Consider the following 22,364-nt stretch of genomic DNA (forward strand, 5'->3'; position numbering starts at 1 on the left):
TGGAGCAATCTTGCTCTGTAACATTTGTGTCAATAAACTTTCTTCTGTAAGAATGGTGAAGGTATGTAAATTTCAGAGGAAACAAAATATGATCTTAGAAGTTATTTCTATGCATTTGCAGTAGTAGCTGTCTTGTCTAAAATGGCTAGCACACTGTAGACATAACAATCACAGCTCTCAGTAGTTTGTGAGGGTTTGTAATGATCTTGGGGGTTCAACAACATTTTCATGAGATATCTCTGGAACTGCGATTTAGGGCAGTGCAGCACACAGCTGTAACAATACAAAGGCATGATTTGTCACAACTGCAAAAAATGCAGTCTTCTGAGATTTGCATTCAGTCTAAGGTCGTGAAGATTAAAACGTGGAATTACGTTTGTTAACAGGTTCATTGCAAGAAGTATATACTGAGTCATGGATGAAGAGGTATATTTTCTGGATTGCTCAGAGCAAAACTGCTCAAAGCAACTTTAAATTTGCTATCCTAGCAGGCTTGCATTGATCCAAGGATCGTTTGACTGGGCCTTTATTACAGAGAAGTATATGGAATTTGATAGTATGTTCTGATTACGCCCCTAGGTATGTTTTTTTACACTGTAGTTGGCAACCAAGAAGGAATTGGATGTCTTTCAGCTAAAAAAAAATGATAAAACAAATAAGAATGTCTCTTCAATTACAATCTGTGCAAGAATCCTGAATTAGTAAGTGACATCAGTGTATGCTTACATAGACATAGTGCATTTTGCCCAGTGGATCCAACAACTGTGCCAGCTCTGAACTAACCACAGGGATATTTCTTAGCATGCAAAATCTGGGCCAGCCCCATGGCCTGTTGTGTTCTCACAAGCTGTTCCTGAGGTTGTTAATCACAGAAATGAAGAGTTAATTGTATTGCCTTTTGTGTGCCTTAGTTTTGAGAATGTAAGCAGTTTCTGCATATGGCAGTTGAGGTTACAAAGCTGCAGTTACTGGTCTCAATTTGCCAGTGATCTTTGGTTGCACCCATGAAACTCATAAGAAATTGTCTATCTTTTGTGGAAGCTGCATTTCAGACTCACTAATCACTGTGAGTACTGAAGTAAAAACAAGTTTCCTGCTCACCTTCACATTCACTGAGAACAAGAGCTTTAAAAAACCTCCTTTATTAGCACTAAAAATTCACTGTTTATAGTACTGCATATCTGAAAGTTACATTTCTATGTCAGAAAAACTGACCATTCTATTTCTTTTAAAATATTTCATATTATGCTTTTATTTGAAATCAAGATTGTCCTTTCCTATCACAGAAACAAAGGGAATCACTGCACTGAGCATGTGTTAAAACACTTGATTTCTCCACTGTGCTTCATGCAGTTCACACCTAATGTTAATCACTCTGAAAAGGAAACAACATGGATCTTTTCTCAATTTTTCCTTCATTCTTTCCACTTTTTCTTATTTCTTTTCTTTCTTCCTTCCTTCCTGCCTTTCTTTCTCTCTCCTCTCCTTTCTTTCTTTCCTTCTCTCCTATTTTTACCTCCACCTTGCTCTATTTCTTTCTCTTTTATTTTCCCTTCTTTCTTCTTAGTTGTTCTTCAAAGAGCTGAAGCTTTTGCCCGTGTCCTATCTCTCTTCTCCATTTTTTGCAGCTTTGAAAGGTGTTGAGTTTTCCCTTTTTTTCTTGTGTGAGAAGGCTGCACAAGCAGAAGGAAGTAGCTGGCTCTTCAGAAAGAATGAAAATTGCTGTCAGATTCTGACAGGAACTAAACTGGGTAGCAGTATATACAACCCTCCCTCCACCCCACCCATCCCACCCCCACCCCATTTCTTTCCATTCTAGTAAACTCTACTAAAACATCTAGGAATTATAAAAGAAAGTGGATGTTTTCAGGGGAAAATATGACAGTTAAACTGAATGCCCTTGCTTCTAACAAGGATTTGGTCTGATTTCTGGAGCATCCATTTCTCAGTCATCTGAGGGGCCAGACAGTCTGGCAGCTACCACCACCCTCTGTTTTCCAAGAGGCTCCTGCTCCAGAGGTGTTATTACAGACCACAGTACTATCTGCAGATTGCTGGAAATTCACCCGAAGAAAAATTCTGTCATCTTTCATTCACTTCATTACACAACAGCCTGATGAAGAGCCAGCCTTATTTGATGGTCACCAAAATTATACTGTGATTTGGTAAATGTGTGGACTTCTCAGCTTCTGTGATTGCCAAGTCATCTGTTTTGTTCTCTGTCACTACACATTTTTTATCCTGTCTCACGTATGACTTCATTTGGTTGTGGACTGTGACCTTTCCTGATATGTCCCCATTGCTGCCTGCCATATGTCTAACTGGATGTTCTCCCTTTCTTGCTCAGCCAAGCAGCTGCCTGTTGGAGCAAGTCTTTCTTCCCTCACACTTCCACACTTCAGGTTTTAGACAAATGTTAGCCAGGTTGCAGCACTGGGTACAGGAGTATGGCCCCTCACGTTTTGAAAGCCCTGTGCCCCAAACACCAATAACCTATGAAACCTATTGGGTCTCTTACTAATGAAACCAAAATCTCCTTCCTGTTAGCCAGTTTCCTGCCACAATCAAAAAATCTTGGATTCCTCTCTCTGTTTCTGCTGAAGGGGAAATACTCCATTTTCATTTGGGGCTTTTTTCTGTTTTTCTTATCCCTGTCACTTGTTCTGCCTGTTATCATGGTCTTCACACTTGGTTCTCTCTCAATTTAGTTTTTATCTTCTGCTTGTGTAAATTCCGCAAAAGTTCCTTTTGTTAACTCTGACAAGGAAGAACAAGAAAAGCCTCTGCTTTTTCAGATGGCTGATCAAGGATTATGCAAAGCTGCCTCTATCTCCAGCACCAATGGCAGAATCTGCATGTTTCAGTATAGCACCAGATCAGAATGTTATTCTTTTTTTTAAATAACTAGTGTTTTTTATTAAATATGTGGCCAGACAGTAAGATGCTGTACAGTGTTTCCAAAAAGTAGGTCCCATCAATATCGTAGCCATCCTCACAAGATGTAAATGAGCGTTGCTTCCCTGAAGTCACATTCATGGATGAGATGCTTGCAGTCTGGGCAGTCTTTAGAAAGACTTATACATATGGAATGGCCCTCCTCTTCTGCTGTAATTTCCTCCTCCCCTCCTATGAAGCCCAGCTTCACAGGAACCAGGAAAGTGAAAATATGGCAGTTTCCCTGTTCGTGAAGTATTGTTTTCCTTCCATTCTCACAGGCATCTCCTCTTTTCATATACTTTTGGGGTGGGTTTTGGTTTTTGGCCTGCAATACAAGCCACAGCAAAGTGTGTAATTTGAGGTTTTGCTTTAAACACTTCAGCCACAGCACAGGACAACAGGTGTCCTTCTCTATGAAAAATTGGCCTCTACAAAGCTCATGTCATTGTTATATCGAAAGGTTAGATATCAAAAATGTCCAAACCAGAACACTCCCTTTTAGCTAACTGCTGAAAGGGTGCAATGATGTGAGGTGTCCCATCAAAGGCAAGAAGTGTAGCCACTGTCTCTGAAAGATGATATAAATTTTATTGCCAAAGCCTGGAGAAAAAAATTATGCTACAATTAATAGCAACATTTAGTTGAATGGTGCCTGTTAAAGACTCAGAAAGAGTCTTAGTAGCCCAAGAAATTGGTGAAACCTCTGTCTGGGATACGTTAAACACTGACTGGTTTCTTATACAGGCAGGTGTATAAGACCTATCAAAACCTTTACATTTCTGCAAAGAATCAAGATAAAAGAGGTCTACTTTTGCTTTCTGTTATTTCAACATAAACCTGGAATAATTTACAGCAGTCTCAGACTGTTCTGCTGTTGGAAAATCAACTCTGATTTTGATAGATGATGATGATGATGATGATGATGATGATGATATGAAGATTATTGTTGTTATTATTATTACTACTACTATTGTTGTTGTTTTTATTAAAGACCACAGAATTTTTTCATATATAGTGGAATAACGTAATCAATCATATTACAGCTCTTATAGCAGGATTAGATGGAATGATAAAAAAGCTGGGTATTTCTAAGAACGTCACCTATAAATAGGTGACTGTGCTATATGGCCTGTCTATCATGATTTCAGGATGGACAGTTTCTCTTTCTCCAGTCCGTTTATAATCCGTGTTGTTGCAGGGATCCTTTCCTGTTTCTAGCTCAGCCCAAATATAGAGCTAATCAGGATAACAGTGTCACTTAACACTGTCTTTGGCGTGTTTGGTATGTAGATATTGTACTCACTGGCACAGTAAACTTGTTTGATGCAGGTAAACCATGGATTTTAAAAAACATGGATTAGGTGGTCCCCTCAGCAGGCTCTTGAAGGCTCATGAAACTGCCTCAGGCTCCGACTGTCACTGTGGAATGCACCTGGGTCACTGCTCTGGAAATTGGCACCTGGACCCATGGTCATTCCTAGTTGTTCCTTTGCTTGGAGTCTGATATGTTTGCGTATCAGACCCTTCAAGTCAACTCCAGTTTTGAGGAAGGTGAAGGTCAGGAGTCTTTCTTGCCCTGTCTGAAGCCCTGGAAGAAAATGACCTGCATTTTTCCACCCTGCAGCACTCATTGTTCCGATATTAGAGACCATTCTCATCCATGCCTACTACCAGCAGCACTAGGGATCACATGCTTATTTTGATAAGGTCCCATTTTTATGCACTTTAATTTGTCATATTATCTAACTATGAAAACTCTGAGACAATAATTTCCAGAAAGAGTTTTTTTACCTGTGTTGCTCTTTTACGTTCCCACAAGTGCCTGTCATTTGTCTGTTTGATGGCAAAGTAAAGAAATGAGTGACCTTTGTTCCATTAAATGTCTACAAACAGGCATCATTTGTGTTTCTACCAGTGTGCATTCATTGTTAAAGGCATTCAGTCCCCCATAATAGCTTGCAGTAATAATTTTTTTCTTCTGCCAAGGCTATGACAGAAGTCAGGTTAAAACAAAGAAAAGCATTGGGGGAAAAAAGGTCTAGGTATTTACACGTTGCTGGGATTTCAGTCTCCTGTAGTTATAGCTATTTCTGGCTCCTGTTTGTAGATATATTTTATTTTTTTATATTTTCTGGCTATAAATCACCAGAAGAAAAATGCAAAAGGTGTAATAATGACTGTATTATCTAGGCAAGATGATGCTTATTTTTCCTCAAGTATGTAGAAGGTATTACAACAGGATCAGTTCTAAGTTGTCTTGCAATTTAGCCCAGACTTTTGGTGTTACGATTATAATTCCTTTTCAGTTTCTGATATCTGCATCAAGCTTCTGGGTCTAAATGCTCAAAATTAAGCTCAAAATTCAATACACTCCATCTTTTTGTGGAGTGCATTCAAATCTAGATGCTTTCTTTGGAGATAACATTTCAGAAAGTACTGGATTCTTTATTTCTGGTGGTCAGGTGCTTTTGAACTGGGTCCACTGAACAGCTGAACTGCTGTTTGAACTTTTGTCTAGTGCTCTCTGTCCTCATCTGTCTCATATTCTATGGATAACAATCTTAGGTTTGTTTCCTTATTGATGAGTATCATTGTTCTGAGGTGAAGTAGCTTTTCCCCCAGCATGACATCTTTCCAGCACACAGAAAGGAGTGGGGTGGATAACCTAATGAGTCATAAGTGTAACAGCCAAATGCTTAATTTGCTGTAATCATGCCAGGTAACAACATTTTCATGTCAGAGAGTGGCAAGGAAATGGAAATGGGGGTATGTTTACTGTGTGAAAGAATCTGCATTTGCATTATTAGAACTGCACTCCCCTGCCCTGAGCTATCAGCTTTCCACTTTATGGTACAATAGAGATCAGCACCACTGCAAAGGTACTTTGTTCTAGTCTTTCAGCAGAAGCAGTACCTGCTGTTACTCGCAAGCAGACAAACTGTCTGCTGTCTGCTGTGGGTATGTATTTGACCAGCAGGACACAGAGAACATCTCTTTGCTGGGGGGGAAGCATGCTGTAATTTACGACCTTAACAAATTCAAAAGAGCTGCTTGGAGACTCCCAAGAGGTCTGTTAGAGTTACCAGGAAGTCATCTGTGTCGTATTTTCTTAGCACACCTAAAAACCTGAGGTGTGTAGAGTGGCACAGAGGGTTTAGCACTATATGAAGATGGCAAGATTTCCACACTGGCTGGGCAATTTTGACAGTCCCCATCAAAACAGATGTGTGATTCTCACTGAAGTCTGTGGCCAGACTTCCAGCTACCGTGAAGATCCAGGACAGAAGGGTTGCAGGCACTTTAGCTAGTTTCCTCTGTCATTTCAAGTGCCTTCTCACAGAGCCTGCATGCACCCTTTTACACACTGAGCAGCAGGTTGGAATACCATATAGACTAAGCCCATTCAGCAGTGGCTTGGGGACGAGCTGTATCTCTCAAGTGGTTGAACCATTGGTGAAGTCTGTTCCTTGATGGCACAGATGGTGCAACTGCCTGAAGCACCAGAAAGTCTGTGCTGGTGCTGTTAGTACCAAAGCACTGCAGCTGGATCCCCACTGACAGAGGACTTGCTCCTGTCATCAAAAGAAGCCTGTCTGAGAGAAGGAATCTTTTACACCCAACAGAAGAGAGGTCTGATGTCATGAAGTCACCAGAGCTGACAAAGGATCACAGTCAAATGTAATGTGTCACAAGTACCAATTAAATGCTTTTACAGTTTAGTGTTTCATAGCCTAGGAGAAAAGAAAGGGTCCAGAGGGCAAACTTTGTTGAATTTACTTTTGGTTTCTCAAGCACATTGTTCTAAGGAAGCTGAAGGAGAGCTGCCTTTATGAGTTTTGACTTACAATAGCCTTTGCAATCTTTTGTTGTAGTATTTTCATTTTCCACAGAACATGGCAATTCTTTCCCCTGGAAATGCTAAGCAAGCTATCTATCCAGACAATATATGCAATTCATCTGGAGAAAATGAAGCATTTTAATAACAACCTGCTATAGAGCTCTGACAAAAAAAGTTAGGGTTTTTTGTTCTACTCCATCAATAAGAGCACAAGCACGCAAGAATAAAGCAGAAAGTCATCCTTACTCTGGCAGAATATGGACACGTGAACCCAAATCTGGCCAAAACCAAATAAAAGTAAAAATTAAATGGATAAGTGAATACGGACAATTACAAAAGCCTCTTTTCTTCACCTTGTCATCTGTTTATAAACTCTTGGAACTTAATTCTGTCTAAATTTGCTCCTTACAGAATAGCAGTGTTTGGATTTTTCTATCATCAGAGAAAGAACTAGATATGGCTTCGTTTCCACATCTGTGGGCTCTCCTGTGTTGGCCCAATAAATGGGCTTGTTATGTACAACTGAACCTGAAAAAATTAATCTTTTTTTATGTAGGGAGATTCCTTCTAATGAAATTTGCATATAGGGGTAGGAGTTGTCTTTTCCCACATGCAAGATTTTAATGACTCTATAAATCTTCATTTAGAAGTTGTATCTTTAAAATTGATTTAATTGCTTCTTTTTAAATCAAGGGAAGTTTCAGAATAAGGTTACATTTATTCTTTTCCCTGAGGGAAACATGAGAAATAGGAATTTCTCTTGAGTTCCTTCTGCTGCTGGGTGTTTGCTGTTTGTTTCTAGAGCTTTGGCTGAACCACTGATTCTCAAGGTATTGTGGCTGCTGTGCTGGTCACGTGAGGCTCCATGAGGGTCTTGTTGTGGGTTTAAAAATAGTAATAGCGGAGAACCCTGGCTAGCTGGGAATGCCAGACTGATGGGGCAGATACCCAGCAGGATCTGCAAATTGGTTCCAGTAGATCAGTGGCTGATCAGGCAGCAGCAACAAATCACTGAGGTGGTCAGCCACGTGCTTAGTGTGTTGCAAGGCAGATCTCAGTCACTCCAGTGGTTACATTTAACAATTTCACTACTGATCAGTGGCTAAAGTTTGCTTACACTGTCTGAACAGTTGCAAGTTGTCTTTGGCTCAGATGCCAATCAAACACATTGATTGCACATGTCTCTGAGCCTACGGTTACCAGCACAAATTGCTTTGCCATTGTGAAAATCATCTTACAGTCTTCATTTACAGTTGCTGATTGTGGTGTGCTTGCACCTAAATTCCTTGGGACAGGGGAGGATTGTGCCTAGTGCTTGGTGCTGCACAAGACTGCCTGTCACAGGGTGATGTTGGCAGGCTGTGCCAGAAAAGTGCTGAGGCTGCGAACTGTCATCACAAGGTGTCAGTGAACTGAAGGGCAGATACCACTTTGGCAGAGTAGCGAGTCCCTGTATCAGAGACACCAGTCTGATTCCAGTTCGCTGTACAGCCTGGAGCTTGTTCTCTCCACAATAATTTAAGGAGTACAAAAGCTCTTCATCCTGATTGTAAAACAGGATTTTGGACCCACTTGAAACACTGACTCTGATCCAAAACTTCTTTCAGCTGAGCGGTGACAATCAACACAAGTCCCAGATTGAGCCCCACATTAATATCCATGTGAAGGGCAACTTTGTTTCTTTCGGATTCTCAGAACTTCTTGTGTTTGAACTGCAGACATGCCCTTTGAAAAACAGAGATTTATTTATAATTGGCTAGATTTGCAAGCTTGCTTTATTACATTATTTCCTGCCCAGAGTTTCTTAATACTGAATAGAAATTATTATGAAAACTTCTTACTTCAGGGCATTTCCAGGCTAGCAGGGCTAAAGCAGAACCTGTCATTGCTGGTCCAGTTTTATTTCTGGAAAAATCTGCTAAACTGAGCCAAAGTTCAAGTCTACAAGGGGAACACATACACACATAACATTCATGCACGCACTCAGCGAGTTAGTTCCAACTCCTGTTGTGGGACATTCAGCCTGATGCCTTTAAATGATACATGAGAAGTTATTCTGCTAATTTGATGACCATCTTTTTTCTTGCAGTGTCCTGTAAAAATTATTTTGCAAACGTATCTCAGAGTCAGGAATATCCCTGTTTTTCAGTTTTGCCAACTCACTTGCTGTCAGCAGAGTAAAAGGGGGGGGGGGGGGGCGGGGAGAATCAAACTCAGCATGAAGTATGGGACGTCAGCCTAAATTGTAATATGGAATCTTTACTTCTGAGCAGAACCATGGTATCTTATGCCAGAAAACAGTACAGGCTCGGCCAACTAGGGATTAGCTGTTATTATTCTGGCTTTTTGTTGCTAACTTTTTTATGCTAAACGCATAAAGAGAATACAAAAATCAGCTCACTTCAGAGGTGGTAAAGAACTGGGCAGGGAGTTGGTACTGGCCTGTGATAGCTCTGCATGATTTGCCTTTGCTTCAGTAAGGGCATTTAACCACAATAGCAATGAGTTTCATAGGAACACCTTTAGAAATACGCAACAGCTTCATCCAAAACCTATTGAACTTGTAAGTGCATTTTCTTGATTTTAACGGGGTTTGGATTAGATTGTCAGGCAACTTAATGGAGCTGCCTTTGACATTTGGTGTGGTAACAATCTGCAGTTCAAGCCTCTGACCGCACTTCAGCAATTTGAAACTAGAAAGATTTCAGGGTGGAAAGTCTGTGCCTCATTACACTCTTTAAGGGGAGAAAGCTTAACTTGTAATAGAAATGAGTATGAGAACTGCTTACTTCAGAACATTTCCAGGCACAACTTGATGCAGTAATCCATTTTCATTCCTGGTGGGGGCTTCCTTCCCAGCTCTTTATGGACTCAAAAAGACTTCATCTCCCTAAACCCCCCAGGATAGATTAAGATCAGGGCTAGAATGCATTGGAAAAGGAAGTTTCCATCCCACAGAAACTTCAGAATTTTGACATTGTTTGTAGTTTCAAACCAGGATGAGGAGTTGACATTTCAAAGCTTTTCAGAGAGCGAAATATTCCCCAGACCTCTGATTCAAAAATGTCGGTATTTTGTTTTGAACTTTGTCCACCAAACCATTATTCTGAGCTGTAGATTAAGAGGTACAATGTCCCTATTCACTGCTGTGCCTACCAAGATGACCAAGCAGTGTCTACCAAGGTGCTTATTTTCATGGTGAATCCTCAAACAACCCTAGTCAGATGAGTGTGCCCATAGGTCAGTGTCTTGACAGAATTTCATAGCTCTGCAGCCCAAGTCAATCTGCTTGTCCTGATAGCTGGGTCTCTCCTAGTGTATTGCATCTTTGGCACCCTTGAGAAGAGTTATTCCAAAACCTCTCTGTTTTGTTCATGTTATGGGTGGATGCTGAAGGAAGCAATTCTGCCTTCCTGTTCCTTGCTAACTCTGTACAGATTTCTGGAGGAATGGTCTTATTTTCACCCATACCTTCATCTTTAACAGTCAGCTCTCTGCAGCCTTGATGGAGAGTGAAAATAATTACATATTCTCACCTTGGCTCAGCCAAACCTATGTTTCTTCTGCTTATAGAGGCAAAAGTTATTATTGTCATGAAGTATGTATTTTTTCAGGAGCACTTTAGTATTTCCTTGTCTGAAGTTTGCTTTCGTAACAGTCCAGCCTATATAATGTTTTTGTGTAAGAGCTACTAAAAACTAATATAAGAGATATGGAGTAGTCTTTTTCATTTTAAGGCTTCAGTGACTCCACTGCAAACACTACCAACCTTTTTACTAAATGTAATTACCTCCAAAACATGGAAGAAGGATTTCCTTAGGTAGAAATGGGAGGAAAAAAAAAAGAGAAAGACAGTGAACTTGGGAACATTCACTCATAAGGGTTTTTAATGAAAATTTCATACTTATTCCCAGAGCCCAGAGCTCTGGATATCTATTAAGACTGATAATCTAACAGAGTAAAGCAAAAAGCTCTGCAGAAACCTGGGGAAAAATAGGAAATTTATTTAATTTATTCAAAATTTCTAAGAGCATAAAACTATCTGAAAAACTACCAAGTACAGGAAGATTAAAATACATTTTGTAAATACCAGGTAAGTTTTGGTGTTCACAAGAGGTCTCCATTTTGCCATACTTCCATTCAAAATACAGTATTCCACCAAAGTAATTATTTTTGTGCTATACAGTGACAATGGCTGTCCCACTCAAAAGAGCAGCGAACCTTAATATAACTTCCTTTCACACCTGAGGTTTTCCTGGTGGTTTCCTCTACAAGTTGCAACCCAGCTCCAAATTGCTCAGTTTAGAAATTAACTTTAATCAGAGTACAGGCCATGGCAACATGTGAGCTGATGATTCATAAAATTAAAAAGGCTTTGAAGCAGTAAAAGATAATATTGAAATTGGTTGCCTCATACCTGGATTTAAGATCCAGCCCTTTTTACATCCAGGCAGTTCACATATTCTTCTTGAAATATGTGAAGGCATACAGGTTTGGATATCACTTTAGACTGAACCATTGAGTGAATATAAAATATATGATATGAGCAGATATGAAAGGGAATTCTGACCTTTTCTTTGATATCTGGGTTCCTCAGCAGGACCATGCTCACTGTGGGTACTAGTAAGCTGTAATTCACTTGATGGAAATGTGTCTGATTTGTAGGCATTATGTCATACAGTGTTCAGATCATGAAAGTGATTTTTTTTTATCTTGTCTATATAGAGACATCCATGAAAGCAAAAGTAAACCAGTCTGTGTATATCAAAGGTGGTTCAGCTTCTGTAAGGGTGTTTTTATTCAGAAAAAAACAGACCTAAATCTTACATTGTGGCACTCATAGAATTTAGATATCTATACTTGGATGTTCTGTATGGAGTAGCCACAGACAAGATAATCTTAACTTTGCTTCAGCTATCTAACCATTATTTGTCAGGGTGTTTCTAATGTGATAAAATGTCCCTTGCAATCTTGGTATGACAAGGTTTTCAGGGAAGAGTATAATTTATGCATGCCTGTTACTCCATTAGCCCTCATTAATACCCCTGGAGATGTCATAATATACTGTAGAAGAATAGGAGATTGATCGAGTTCTGACCCAGCAGAAATGAGTAAAGTCAAAGACATTTGATGATAGCTTTCATCAAGTCTGAATCTAAACCTATAATGATTGAAATTAAATTAATTATGCCATCAATATCACAGATAACCAAGGAAACTGCTATTCTGCCACTAGTAAAATAATGTCAAAAAGGGGAATTGAATTACTAAAAGTAAATACTGTTTATTAATCTAAGCCTGCATTTTCACAGGCAAGCGAAAAGGAAGTGTCAAACCCAGAATTACATCTCACCCTAACAGAGTTCTTCAATTCTGCACAAGTAGATTTGCACAGATAAAGAATATTATTCTGAATGTATGAGGGCAAGTTACACAGGCACTTTTATGAGCCTGGATGCTATGTGTACTATTTGCCTTTACCAGTTTCTAGGACCCAGCTCTCTGAATTAACTGCAAGTCAAAGATGGAGGAAAGTTTAAAGCTGAAATAAACATTTTATTTATAATTACCTGTGTTTATATATACTCTCTGTTTGGCTAAGAGTCATAGCACGAACTCTTTAGAAGTAGAATTTATACACAAATATTTTTCATTGCTTCCTTTGCATGCCAGAATGCTAGAAGGCCTTTCATTTTCTAGTATGTGTAAAGATAATTATACCACTGTATGGACTTGCTTAATTTCTTGGATTCCAATTATTTATGTGCTAAATTCATAACTTGAATGCAGAATTCAAAGTTCAAACAAAAGGCCTACATTAGTACTGTGCTAAATAAATTTATATTCCATTTAATTAATTCTAAATATATTTAATTACAAATTTCTGTTTGATTCTCCAGAGAACTGTAGCTTTTTTGCAAAGTGAGAACTTTTTTCTGGTTTATCTATTCAAGTTCTAAAATCTTGAGCACATAAGCATAAAGCCAGTTTCAGAGCAGGTAATTGCATTTCTGACTCTCAGTTCTTTTGTTTTAACCATTCCCTCCTTCTTTATCAGATCTTTAACAATGTCTGAACACAGGCATTGATAGTGTGGAATGAGATTATTGTCAAACATAAGTAAAACCACATGTTTTTCCCAACTGCATAGCAGGTAAAATTTCACTGACATCTCAGCCATGTTGCTATTTATCTCTGCTGCTCTTTACTTTCATCTATCTGTCTGTTTCCTATCTGTCTTCTTACCTATTTCAGTTATTTTTCTTTGTTAAACTCTAAGAAGTGAAATTCCTGATAGGACTCTGACCAAGAAATGTTCACAATCCCCTAAAAAAACAATCTCCGACAATACTCTTTCCTTTCTCTGGACTGCAAAAGCCATTGAGTACTAACCCGCTCACTATCTCACATCTGAATTCAGTTCAAACTCCCAGCCAGATTTGCTCAGCCTCTTTCATTGCTAAGGTACTTTATGGCCCTCCAGAGATGCTGAGAGAGAACTTTGGCAGTAATTAGTTGCAGAGATGGATCGAGCAGTCAGTAGGTGCTCATGTTGAACTGCACATCTTTCTTTCTCGCCAGATCGTTGGCTGTGACCGCCAGCTGGGAAGCACTGTCAAGGAAGATAACTGTGGGGTCTGCAATGGCGATGGGTCCACCTGCCGGTTGGTTCGAGGCCAGTATAAATCCCAGCTCTCAGCAAATAAATGTAAGCTGTCCCTTCTGTTAAAGCGCCATCTTCCCCTCTTAGTGAAACACACATTTCTTGCAAGCTAGATTGCACCCTACTCTTTCTCGGGCAGCTGGGTGATCATGGTCAGTCTCGTTGTCCCTACAGTTTCTTCCCTCTTGGATTGAATCAGGCTTGCTCTGAGTACAGCTCTAGCTGCGGGTTTGTACAGAGGACTGTGAAAAGGTGTCACCAGTACATTCCCCATCTCAGGCAGGTAATTACTTGGGAGGAGTGGGAGAACAGAAAGAGCTGGCTCTACCCACACTGCTCTGGCCGTATTAGCTGGCTAGGCACCGGAGTCAGTCCATGCCGCTCTGAACAAAGCGGGTTATGCTGCTCTGTGACAGAGGGGAACCCTGGGGAGATGGTGGTGCCAGCCTGGCACAGCGCTCCCTCCCAGACCTACCAGTGCTCCCTCCCAGACCTACATTCATAGCATGTCGGCCAACTGCTGAGCATGGTGACTCAGTCCTAGGGTGGGCTGAGGTGCCTGTCATCAGGAGGTGCCTGCATGGATGGGTATGAACAGACATGGGCCTTCCTGCACACTGAGTCAGCTTTAACTCAGAGTAGTAAAGCAGCTTCAGAGTGCCCCAGTGGCAGGGTTAGCTTACCCTGAAGCCCAGGCAGGGTTACAGATGGAGCCATATAGATGGTGCTATAAAAGTTTTGGGACAGGAGATAGGGCATGTCTGGTCAGTTTGAAGGAAGGGTAAAAAGGAAGGTGCATTTTCATGCCTGTGTAGGCACACCTAAGGAATCATGTGTGCTGGCCTGCTAACCTGCCCCAGCCCTACTCAGTGGCACTAGAGTTTAATCAGAGCAGGTCTACCATTCTGGAGTACTTTTTCTAGTGCTCAATAGCACATGACCCAAAAGAATCAAAAAGCAGTGCAACACCTGCTGAAGACCGTGTGTGTACACTTGTGGATTCCAGTATAGGTAACATCCAGTTTCTGTGCAGAACAGAGAGAGATGCTTTGTACAAAAACTCTCACTGTCAGAGAATAACTGCTTGGGTACAGAGCACAGCACACAGAGCAGCAGTTAGCACAGTGCACATCTGGGTCTGGGTTTGCTAACTGAGAGGGAGACAGTAGGAGAATAAAAAAGGGAAGGAAGGAAAGAAAGAAGGAAGGAAGGAAGGAAGAGGAAGGAAGGGAGAAAGAAAGAAAATTAATGAAAGAAAGAAAAAGAAAGAAAGGAAGAAATAACTATTTTGTATGAAGGAAGGAAAGGAATAATCCTTATAAAGGTTCCATTGCTGAGGCAGAACTACACATTAGAGGGCAAAGGAAATAATTCACAAAGATTAAGGAATGGAATTTCACCTCATTGTGCAATGTGCATGAACAGATTCAGGAATCTCCAGGCTGCTTGAGACATGATAGTATTTTTTTATATTTTTTTTTGGCAAATGTCTTTTCCTGTAGGAATAATTCATTGTTTTTCAGTTGCTTTGTGGTAAAAAAGGTGCTCCTCTATTTTCTACTGGGATAAAGGCACTAATATATTATGCACAGTTTATAAACTAAAATGTTTATAAAATAGCATCCCTACTCACAATGATTTGCTATTAAGTATAAAGAATGCTATAGAGGTAGAAGAACAGATGGCAGAGAGCACAGTCTTAGAGTGAGACAAATGTGAAAAATATGTCATAGAATGGATTGTTCAGGTGCATTTGCATGCAAGTAATTGTTATACAGAACTGAATGATTTTGCATGCACTCCATAAACCACGTAGCATTATTCTCTCCCCTGCTGTAGACATACATGTTGTTATGCAACACAGTATGAGTTTTGAATATATTAAAACTAAGTGCTCCTTTAAATCAGCTTTTCACAATTGCAAAGGCACACTTATGGATCTCCTTCACATATGTGAATTAATATGATGAATTCTTTTTGAGGTTTGCTTCCAAATGGTTTATGTACATGCTGCAAAAATTCAAGATTTCAAATGTTGGAAAGCTTTTAAAAATCTGCTGTTTGGTTTTTGCATTTATCCTCCTCGCACTGTTTGAATACCTGTCACTTTCGCACTTTGTGTCAGCTTCTTGCTTGTTTGTCACTGTAAACACATCTACATAAGTATATCTGGGATCAGGGACTGATTTGTTTGGTAGAATGACTGGATTACATTTGGCTAGTCAATAGCTTAATTCCAAATTATCTCTATAAAATAATCCTCATTTCTCAAGAATTGTGCCTATTTTGTCTGTGGTATGAACAAGGCATGAAAAGCCTATGTAAGCCAGACTGACTTGTGACGTGAAAAAAATCAGAAGGGGCACGTGCAGGAGTGACCAAATATCAGCAGAGGTGTACTGTGGGGTCATGTAGAATTTTTGTTTGCCTAACAGAGCACAGCATTCAATTTTGTAAGGAAACTGTACAGTGACCTTTATTCCAGTGCTGTCCAATTAGTTTCAGAAGTTGTTTGTATCTCAGAACACCCCAGACCCAGTTTTGAGCTAATCATCCTGAATTCATTTTCTCTTGGTGGTCATATCCAGTTCCATTCTCCATGCTGTTTGTATCATGCAGAGGAATAGGAGGACAGTACTAGAAGAAATTCATAGAGCTTTTAAACAGCACTTCCTACAGGAACAGCTTCTTCAGTATTTATAAGGCTAGTACAGATCTCCCAGTGGTCTCGGAAACAGAAGCATAGCAGGGCAGGAGGCAATGTGACATCGAATTCTCTCCAACATTTTTACGAAAAAGAAAGCCCTGTGTCTATGTCTATGATCTTGTTTCTACTTATTAAAAAAAAAAAAAAATAAAGCCACAAAAAGCTTTGTTCATTTCAGAAATATCCTTTTCTCCAAGTCCTATGCTTGGGTGGTTTAATCTTTCTAAGTCTGCAGAAAGTGATACTTTTTTTTATAATACCTCTTTCTGGAAAGGGTGTATGTATCTTCCTGTGGAGATAAGCTAAATGTAATCAGGCTTCTTTGAATTCACCAAGGAGCTAAAAAGTTCATCCCATAATTGGTGGATGAATTCTGCTGATCACCTTTTGTGAAGGTAGTATTTCTGTAAAAGAGGATTGACATCTACTAGTGAAGTAGATTAATTTTAAAAGAGAAATGTAGAAATTGCTGTGCTGAGGCAGAATAGATATTTATCTGATTACTTTTGCCATGGTTGTCAAAAATAGTTACAGTTCCAGATTTCCATTGAACATCATTAATAATGGGGAAATAGAAACAACTGAATTTTTCATCATGAGAACTGACAGTTAGACCATTTGGACAAAATCCAAATTCAAAATCCAAAACCAGAAGAAACTGATCTCTCACAGGAACCTGAGGTATGTAACTAATACATAACCTTTTCCTAAATCCTTGCACTTTCTTCACATCCCTGGGCCACTGTCCTCCCAGTTACCTGGGACTCTCCCTTGCTTCCCTATGCATCTTCTCTGGAGGAAACTACCTGCACATTAACATCCTTTGTGCCCCTTCAGAGTGCTCTACGTGGCTGCTCCGCAATCTGCCTCTCTGCTTATTGTTGTAGTGAGCTGTGACTAAATACTGCTATGCTTACTTCCACATGTCTCTTCACAGGAAATGTTTCCTTCTTATCACTTGTAACCTCAGGAAATTATTCTTCAATCCCTACTGCTTCTGCTTTGTGAGAGCAGGAAGCACTGTGATAAGCATAAATCCCCCAGAGCTTTGCAGTTCACGTAAAGTGTGCTAGGATTTCAAATGGAGAGCAACAAGATCAGGTGAAATACAGTCCTAGCAATACCTTGGGGCAGAAAAGACATGCTAAGATTATATGATATGTAAGCTTGCATGATCTTTAAACTGTCTGATTTTTCTCTGATGTATCAGTGAGTTGTTAACTCTAGCCCAGAGCTCATAGCTGAGAGATGGTCAAATATAATAATGACATGGGACTATCTTTAAATAAGACTTGTAAAAATATGATTAATATTTTTTTAAAAATTGAAGTTACTGTTTTCCCTGACTCACTCCAATAAGAGTGATATATATACAGCAAAATTGTATGTCAAACTCATGGACTTTGTTCCCCAAAATGAATAAAATGTATTTATCCCAATTGGGTATCTTGAATATGAGCACCAGAATGATACCAATAAAATCAGCATTAGAATATCAATATTCAATTAATTTTGTAAGACTTGAATATTTGTCTTTTCAAATAGAAAATTTTAATTCTGATAGAAATGAAAAACGTCAATCATTGCTAATTAATGTGGTATCAGAGACGTATATGAACAGAATGTGTGTTGAATAGACTTTAACCCCAGTGTTACAGAAGTCTTAGGAGACTGAAAATTCTGGATAGGTTGAGGAAACATAACCAGTCAGATTTTGAAAATGAAGATAAGGTTCAGAGGAATCTGGGCACATGAACAGGCTTTATCTCCACACGGCTCTTGTGACAGTTTTATGAGATTGCCTACATTTGGCACCTCACTTCTGCAATATTAAGAGGCCACAAAAGTATGAATCCCATAAAGCTCTCCAATATAAGTGTCAGAAATTCCTATGGTGTATGACTGAATTTAAAATTTAAAAGGGTTCTAGTTCACATTTTTGAGATATTATAGGTTTGGATTAATAAATGTCTTGTTTAAAAAAAGTCATTGTTTCGTGTAGTTTTCCCCCTTCCTGTTGCCTCTTCACTTTTTGACATAAAACAACAACATTAATAACTATTTTGCCGTTAACTGAGAATCCTGATTTAGCTAGGCTGGAACAGTTTCCCCAGTTAGGTCTAGTCAGGAACTTTAAGGCCCTAGCTCATGCTTGGATGAAAGATAATATGCTTTTATTGGCTGAGTTAGCCCTACCTGGCAAAGCAACACATTACTTTGAGAGCAGAGCTATAGTTCTTGCTAGCAGGCATTACACGACACAGATGTGAGCAGCTCTAATGAACATATAGTGAAAGGGGCTTCATTCCTGTCTTGTCTAGTACTTCCCCAAAAAAACATCCTGTTAGGAATGCATACTTTTTTCCCCAACTTGTAGTCATAAAAAGAGACAGAAGGGACAGGGGAAGGTGAATGGAAAACCTAGGCATGCTGGTTAGCCCAGGTCACTGTTCTCTGGGCACCCACTCCACGACCCAGGCAGAGAACTGGGAGCATTTTTTAGCATCATTTCACACCTTGCCTCCCTGTCTTCCTTTAGGACATGAGGTTGCTGCCCCTTTAGAAATGCTGACCTAACTAACTTTCACAGCAGGATTTGACCTACATGCTAAGTTACACCTCAGTTTAAATCCACTTGGCAAAGCTCCCAAGGGCTTCATTGGTTCAAGATCCTGCTCTAAGACCTGTTTACATGACAGCTGAATAGGCTTCTGTTTTTCCAGGAGCTTTCTGTTAGTGGTGTTGAAAGGGAAGCAGAATTACAGCACTCCTAGTCATTAAAATAGAAGGTGTGAAAGCGAAGGCATGCCTGAAGGCAGTGGGAGATCATCACTAGCATGGGCAGGGTTGTGGAGAAGCTGTAGAATTCAACTGGGAAAGAATCACGTGAAGGAAAGGGTTGTTCTGGTGAAACATCTGAATAGGTTTATGCTTCTCTACTTCACCACAAACAGCAATTCAAAATACTTGGAAGAGATTTAAGTGGAGTTGTGGTGAAACAGAAAGCTATTAGGTATTCTTGAAATCCAGAAATGGTTGTGAAGGAGTTGAGAATAAAGAATATCATCAGGTTTGGGTTCTTCTAAGTAGAAGATTCTTGCCACATTTAATAATTTCTTTTTTCAGATTTTGAATGTTCTCTCATAATTTATAGGGCTGTTTCACTGGTCTGAAATCTTGCCTTCTGACTGCCTTGTAAACACCTGTTTTGCTGCTTATTTGAAAACAGATGGGAATTTCTTTGCTCATTTACTCCACCTATTTTTGCCTTCCTGCAGTGGATGATACAGTGGTTGCTATTCCCTATGGAAGCAGGCAAATTCGCCTTGTGCTGAAAGGACCCGATCATTTATGTAAGTAGAATAAGTTAGTCTACATTTGTTTAAGAAAGCCTTGTTAACCCGCAGTGCTCTGTTTACACTGTGGTCTCTGGTTTTCCTCTCTAAGATCACTGATTTCAACACAGGGATGAGTCCTGCCCTCAGAAGCTCTCCTCAGACTCAATTACATCAGTGGTACATACTTTTCAGAGCAAAACCTGACCAACATTGCAGAATCCTTTGCCCCTCCATAATTTTTCAGTCATTTCTGCTTGCTTATCCTGTGGTAGACTCACTTGGTGCCAAGTGCTTTTATTTAAAAATTATAAAATATATACCACTGAGTGAAGAAATGTTGAGGACACTAAAGTATAAGCTTCCCTACAGCTGAGCTTTGCCATCAAACTGCTGATGACTTTAACATGTTTCAGATATGATAATCTCTCTCACTCCTGTAGATGCACACACACACATCCACACATGCACACACATACAGAATCACAGTCTAAAGATCAGAAACCGCTTGCATAAGTCAAACCATGGTCCTTAGTAGTCATATTGCTCCGAAGAGTTAAGACCACTGAGTGCTGTTAGCCTGTGACTTGGTGGCTATAACACTTCCCTGCTCCATCTGACAGGAAGCTATGTATCCCAGCAGCTGTATATCCCTTTTCTTTGCTGGGAGAAGAATCTCAGGGTTTGAGAATACTCTGGGAAAGCTGAAGGTAAATCCATTTATTCTGTGAGTAGAAATTCCTTGCATACCCCTGTCTTACCTTGCAATGTAGTAGCTGCTCACAAGCTGCTCCTTTTTTCATCAGCAGCAAATGAACAGTAGAGTTGGTGAATGGGATTTACTGTCAGAAAAACCACAAACTATACTGCATAACCTCTCAGAAGCACAAATTATTGTAAGATAAGTAGGGCTCCATTTCTCCTTTTCCAAAAGAAAATAGGACTTTTCTGTAGCACAGACCAGATAAAGTCCTTTGTGTTTGTCAGTGTAAATACAAACATTAGTGTCAGCAAGGAGGTAAAACACAAAATCATTCCCACTCTCTAGATTTCTTTCATCCAAAGAACTTACACTGAGTGGCAAAATAAGGGGTGGTTTATCAGCCCTGTTCTGTACTCACTGCTGGTGTCGAGAAAGCAGTGGGCATGCCATAACCTTTTAATGGTTCTTTAGATTTAGAGCTGTGTTATCAGCAAATTACAGGTTATAAACTAAGAAAAAATATATTATGTTTTTCTTAAAAGTTCAAATGCTGCCTGTACTTCAGTTTTAAGTGGCCCTTTGGATATTCCTGAGCTGTTTCAGTATGGTTCTTATTATTTTCCCAGTAAATGATTTGCAGTCTTCCTTTCTCTGCTGTCTTCTTTTCCAGTATAGATGTTCTCTCCCAAGGTAGAAAACTTTTGTACTAGTATTATTTTTCCAGTGAAATTGAGCTATAAGATAGCTTAGAGAGAAATGAGAATTTAGCAAGAGAGATTGATCTAAAACTGTCTTCACTTAGGCCATATCACATTTCAGGACAAAAAGATTTGAATCAGTGAGGTCTGCCTGAGTCACTGGTTGAGATTGAGATTAACTGCCCTGTGTAAACATTAGTAAGTCCAAATACATGTATTTCTTGTTTCAGATGTCTCCATGAATCTTTCTGTTCACCCATCAAAGGATTTTATATATGTATCATCTACAATCACTTGGTGGGGAGGGAGTATTTTGCCCTGTGAACTTTGGTTGTGGGAGAAATCAACATGAGGCTGATTATATATATATGTTTTAAAACCAGCTTTATCCCTGATGCATGCAGCCTTGTCTAGAAATAAATATATGGCCAAGCGAATCACAAAGGAAGAAACTAGTCTCACTGAAAACCAAGGAATTCATTAATACAGAGCAAATTCTTAGTGTACTGTCTCAGCAACTTCCTTCATGAATTAATTCCCATGACCCATCCCTAAAAGCAGTCTAATTACTGCAATTATCTTTTTCCCCCAATTAACAACTTAATAAATGCTAATAAAAATGTTTCTCCCATTTACTGTCTTTGAAAATACGATTCCATCACAGATTACTAGTATGTCCCCATATAATTCAGATTTTGCCTTAGATGCCTCTCTATGTGGGAGAAGATTTGTACATAATTTCACAAATACATGTGAAAGGACTACAATGGACTTGCCATCCATGATGAAAGGCATTGTCACTTTGAAATAATAGTTTACTGGTAAATGTTCTGTGAAGCATAATCTGGAGTTGGTGGGGAGGCTAGCTCGATGGAACAGATCTTTCTGACTTGATTTCCATTTAATAAATCACTTAATATCTTTATCATGATTTAACAATCAGAAGAAATTGTTGCTACCAAAGAGTATCTGAATTAATCCACTTTTTCGGAGCTGTGAATGCAGAAAGAGCTGGAGGGAGAGCTCAGGTGAGTTCAGTACTCACCTTCCCCTCCTGCTCCACTGGGATGGATCACACTACTTCTGGAGAGGAGTCAGGATTGCTGTCATACTGATCTTTCTTTCCTGGATGTCTTGCTTTCAGTTAGTTGTCTATCACAGCAACATGTGGTTAATGACCCACCTTTGAACTGAAAGAGGGAACAGCGACTTAATAAAGCCAGCACTCATGGGTGAACATCTGAGTTATGCTCCACATAGAACCATGACTTACTCAGAGTGACTTAAATGACAGCAAATATACCTGATAAGGAATGGATTAAGATGTCTTGGAAGAGAGTAAAGGCATGGCCTATGGGTGAAGAGGTGAATGTAGAGCTAGAAATCTAAGGGTTGAACAAAGCCAAAAAAAAAACCAAAAGAAGAAGGAAAAAGAAAAGTAAAGCATGGGAATGTGAATAAATTCTGGAAAAGAACAAAAAA

The 22,364-nt window shown here is 39.5% G+C and overlaps 1 protein-coding gene across 1 annotated transcript in view; it reads left to right on the forward strand.

Moving 5' to 3' along the window:
* The window catches only part of ADAMTSL1 (ADAMTS like 1), a 190,982-nt gene that overhangs the window by 44,979 nt on the left and 123,639 nt on the right, over positions 1-22,364 (forward strand). The window contains exons 5-6 of the mRNA XM_027807903.2: positions 13,358-13,484; positions 19,425-19,499. Of these exons, the coding sequence (XP_027663704.1) occupies positions 13,358-13,484; positions 19,425-19,499 (202 nt within the window). The remainder of the gene's footprint in view (positions 1-13,357; positions 13,485-19,424; positions 19,500-22,364) is intronic.

This window comes from Falco cherrug, chromosome Z (genome assembly GCF_023634085.1).
Source record: "Falco cherrug isolate bFalChe1 chromosome Z, bFalChe1.pri, whole genome shotgun sequence".
NCBI classification, from domain to species: Eukaryota; Metazoa; Chordata; class Aves; order Falconiformes; family Falconidae; genus Falco; species Falco cherrug.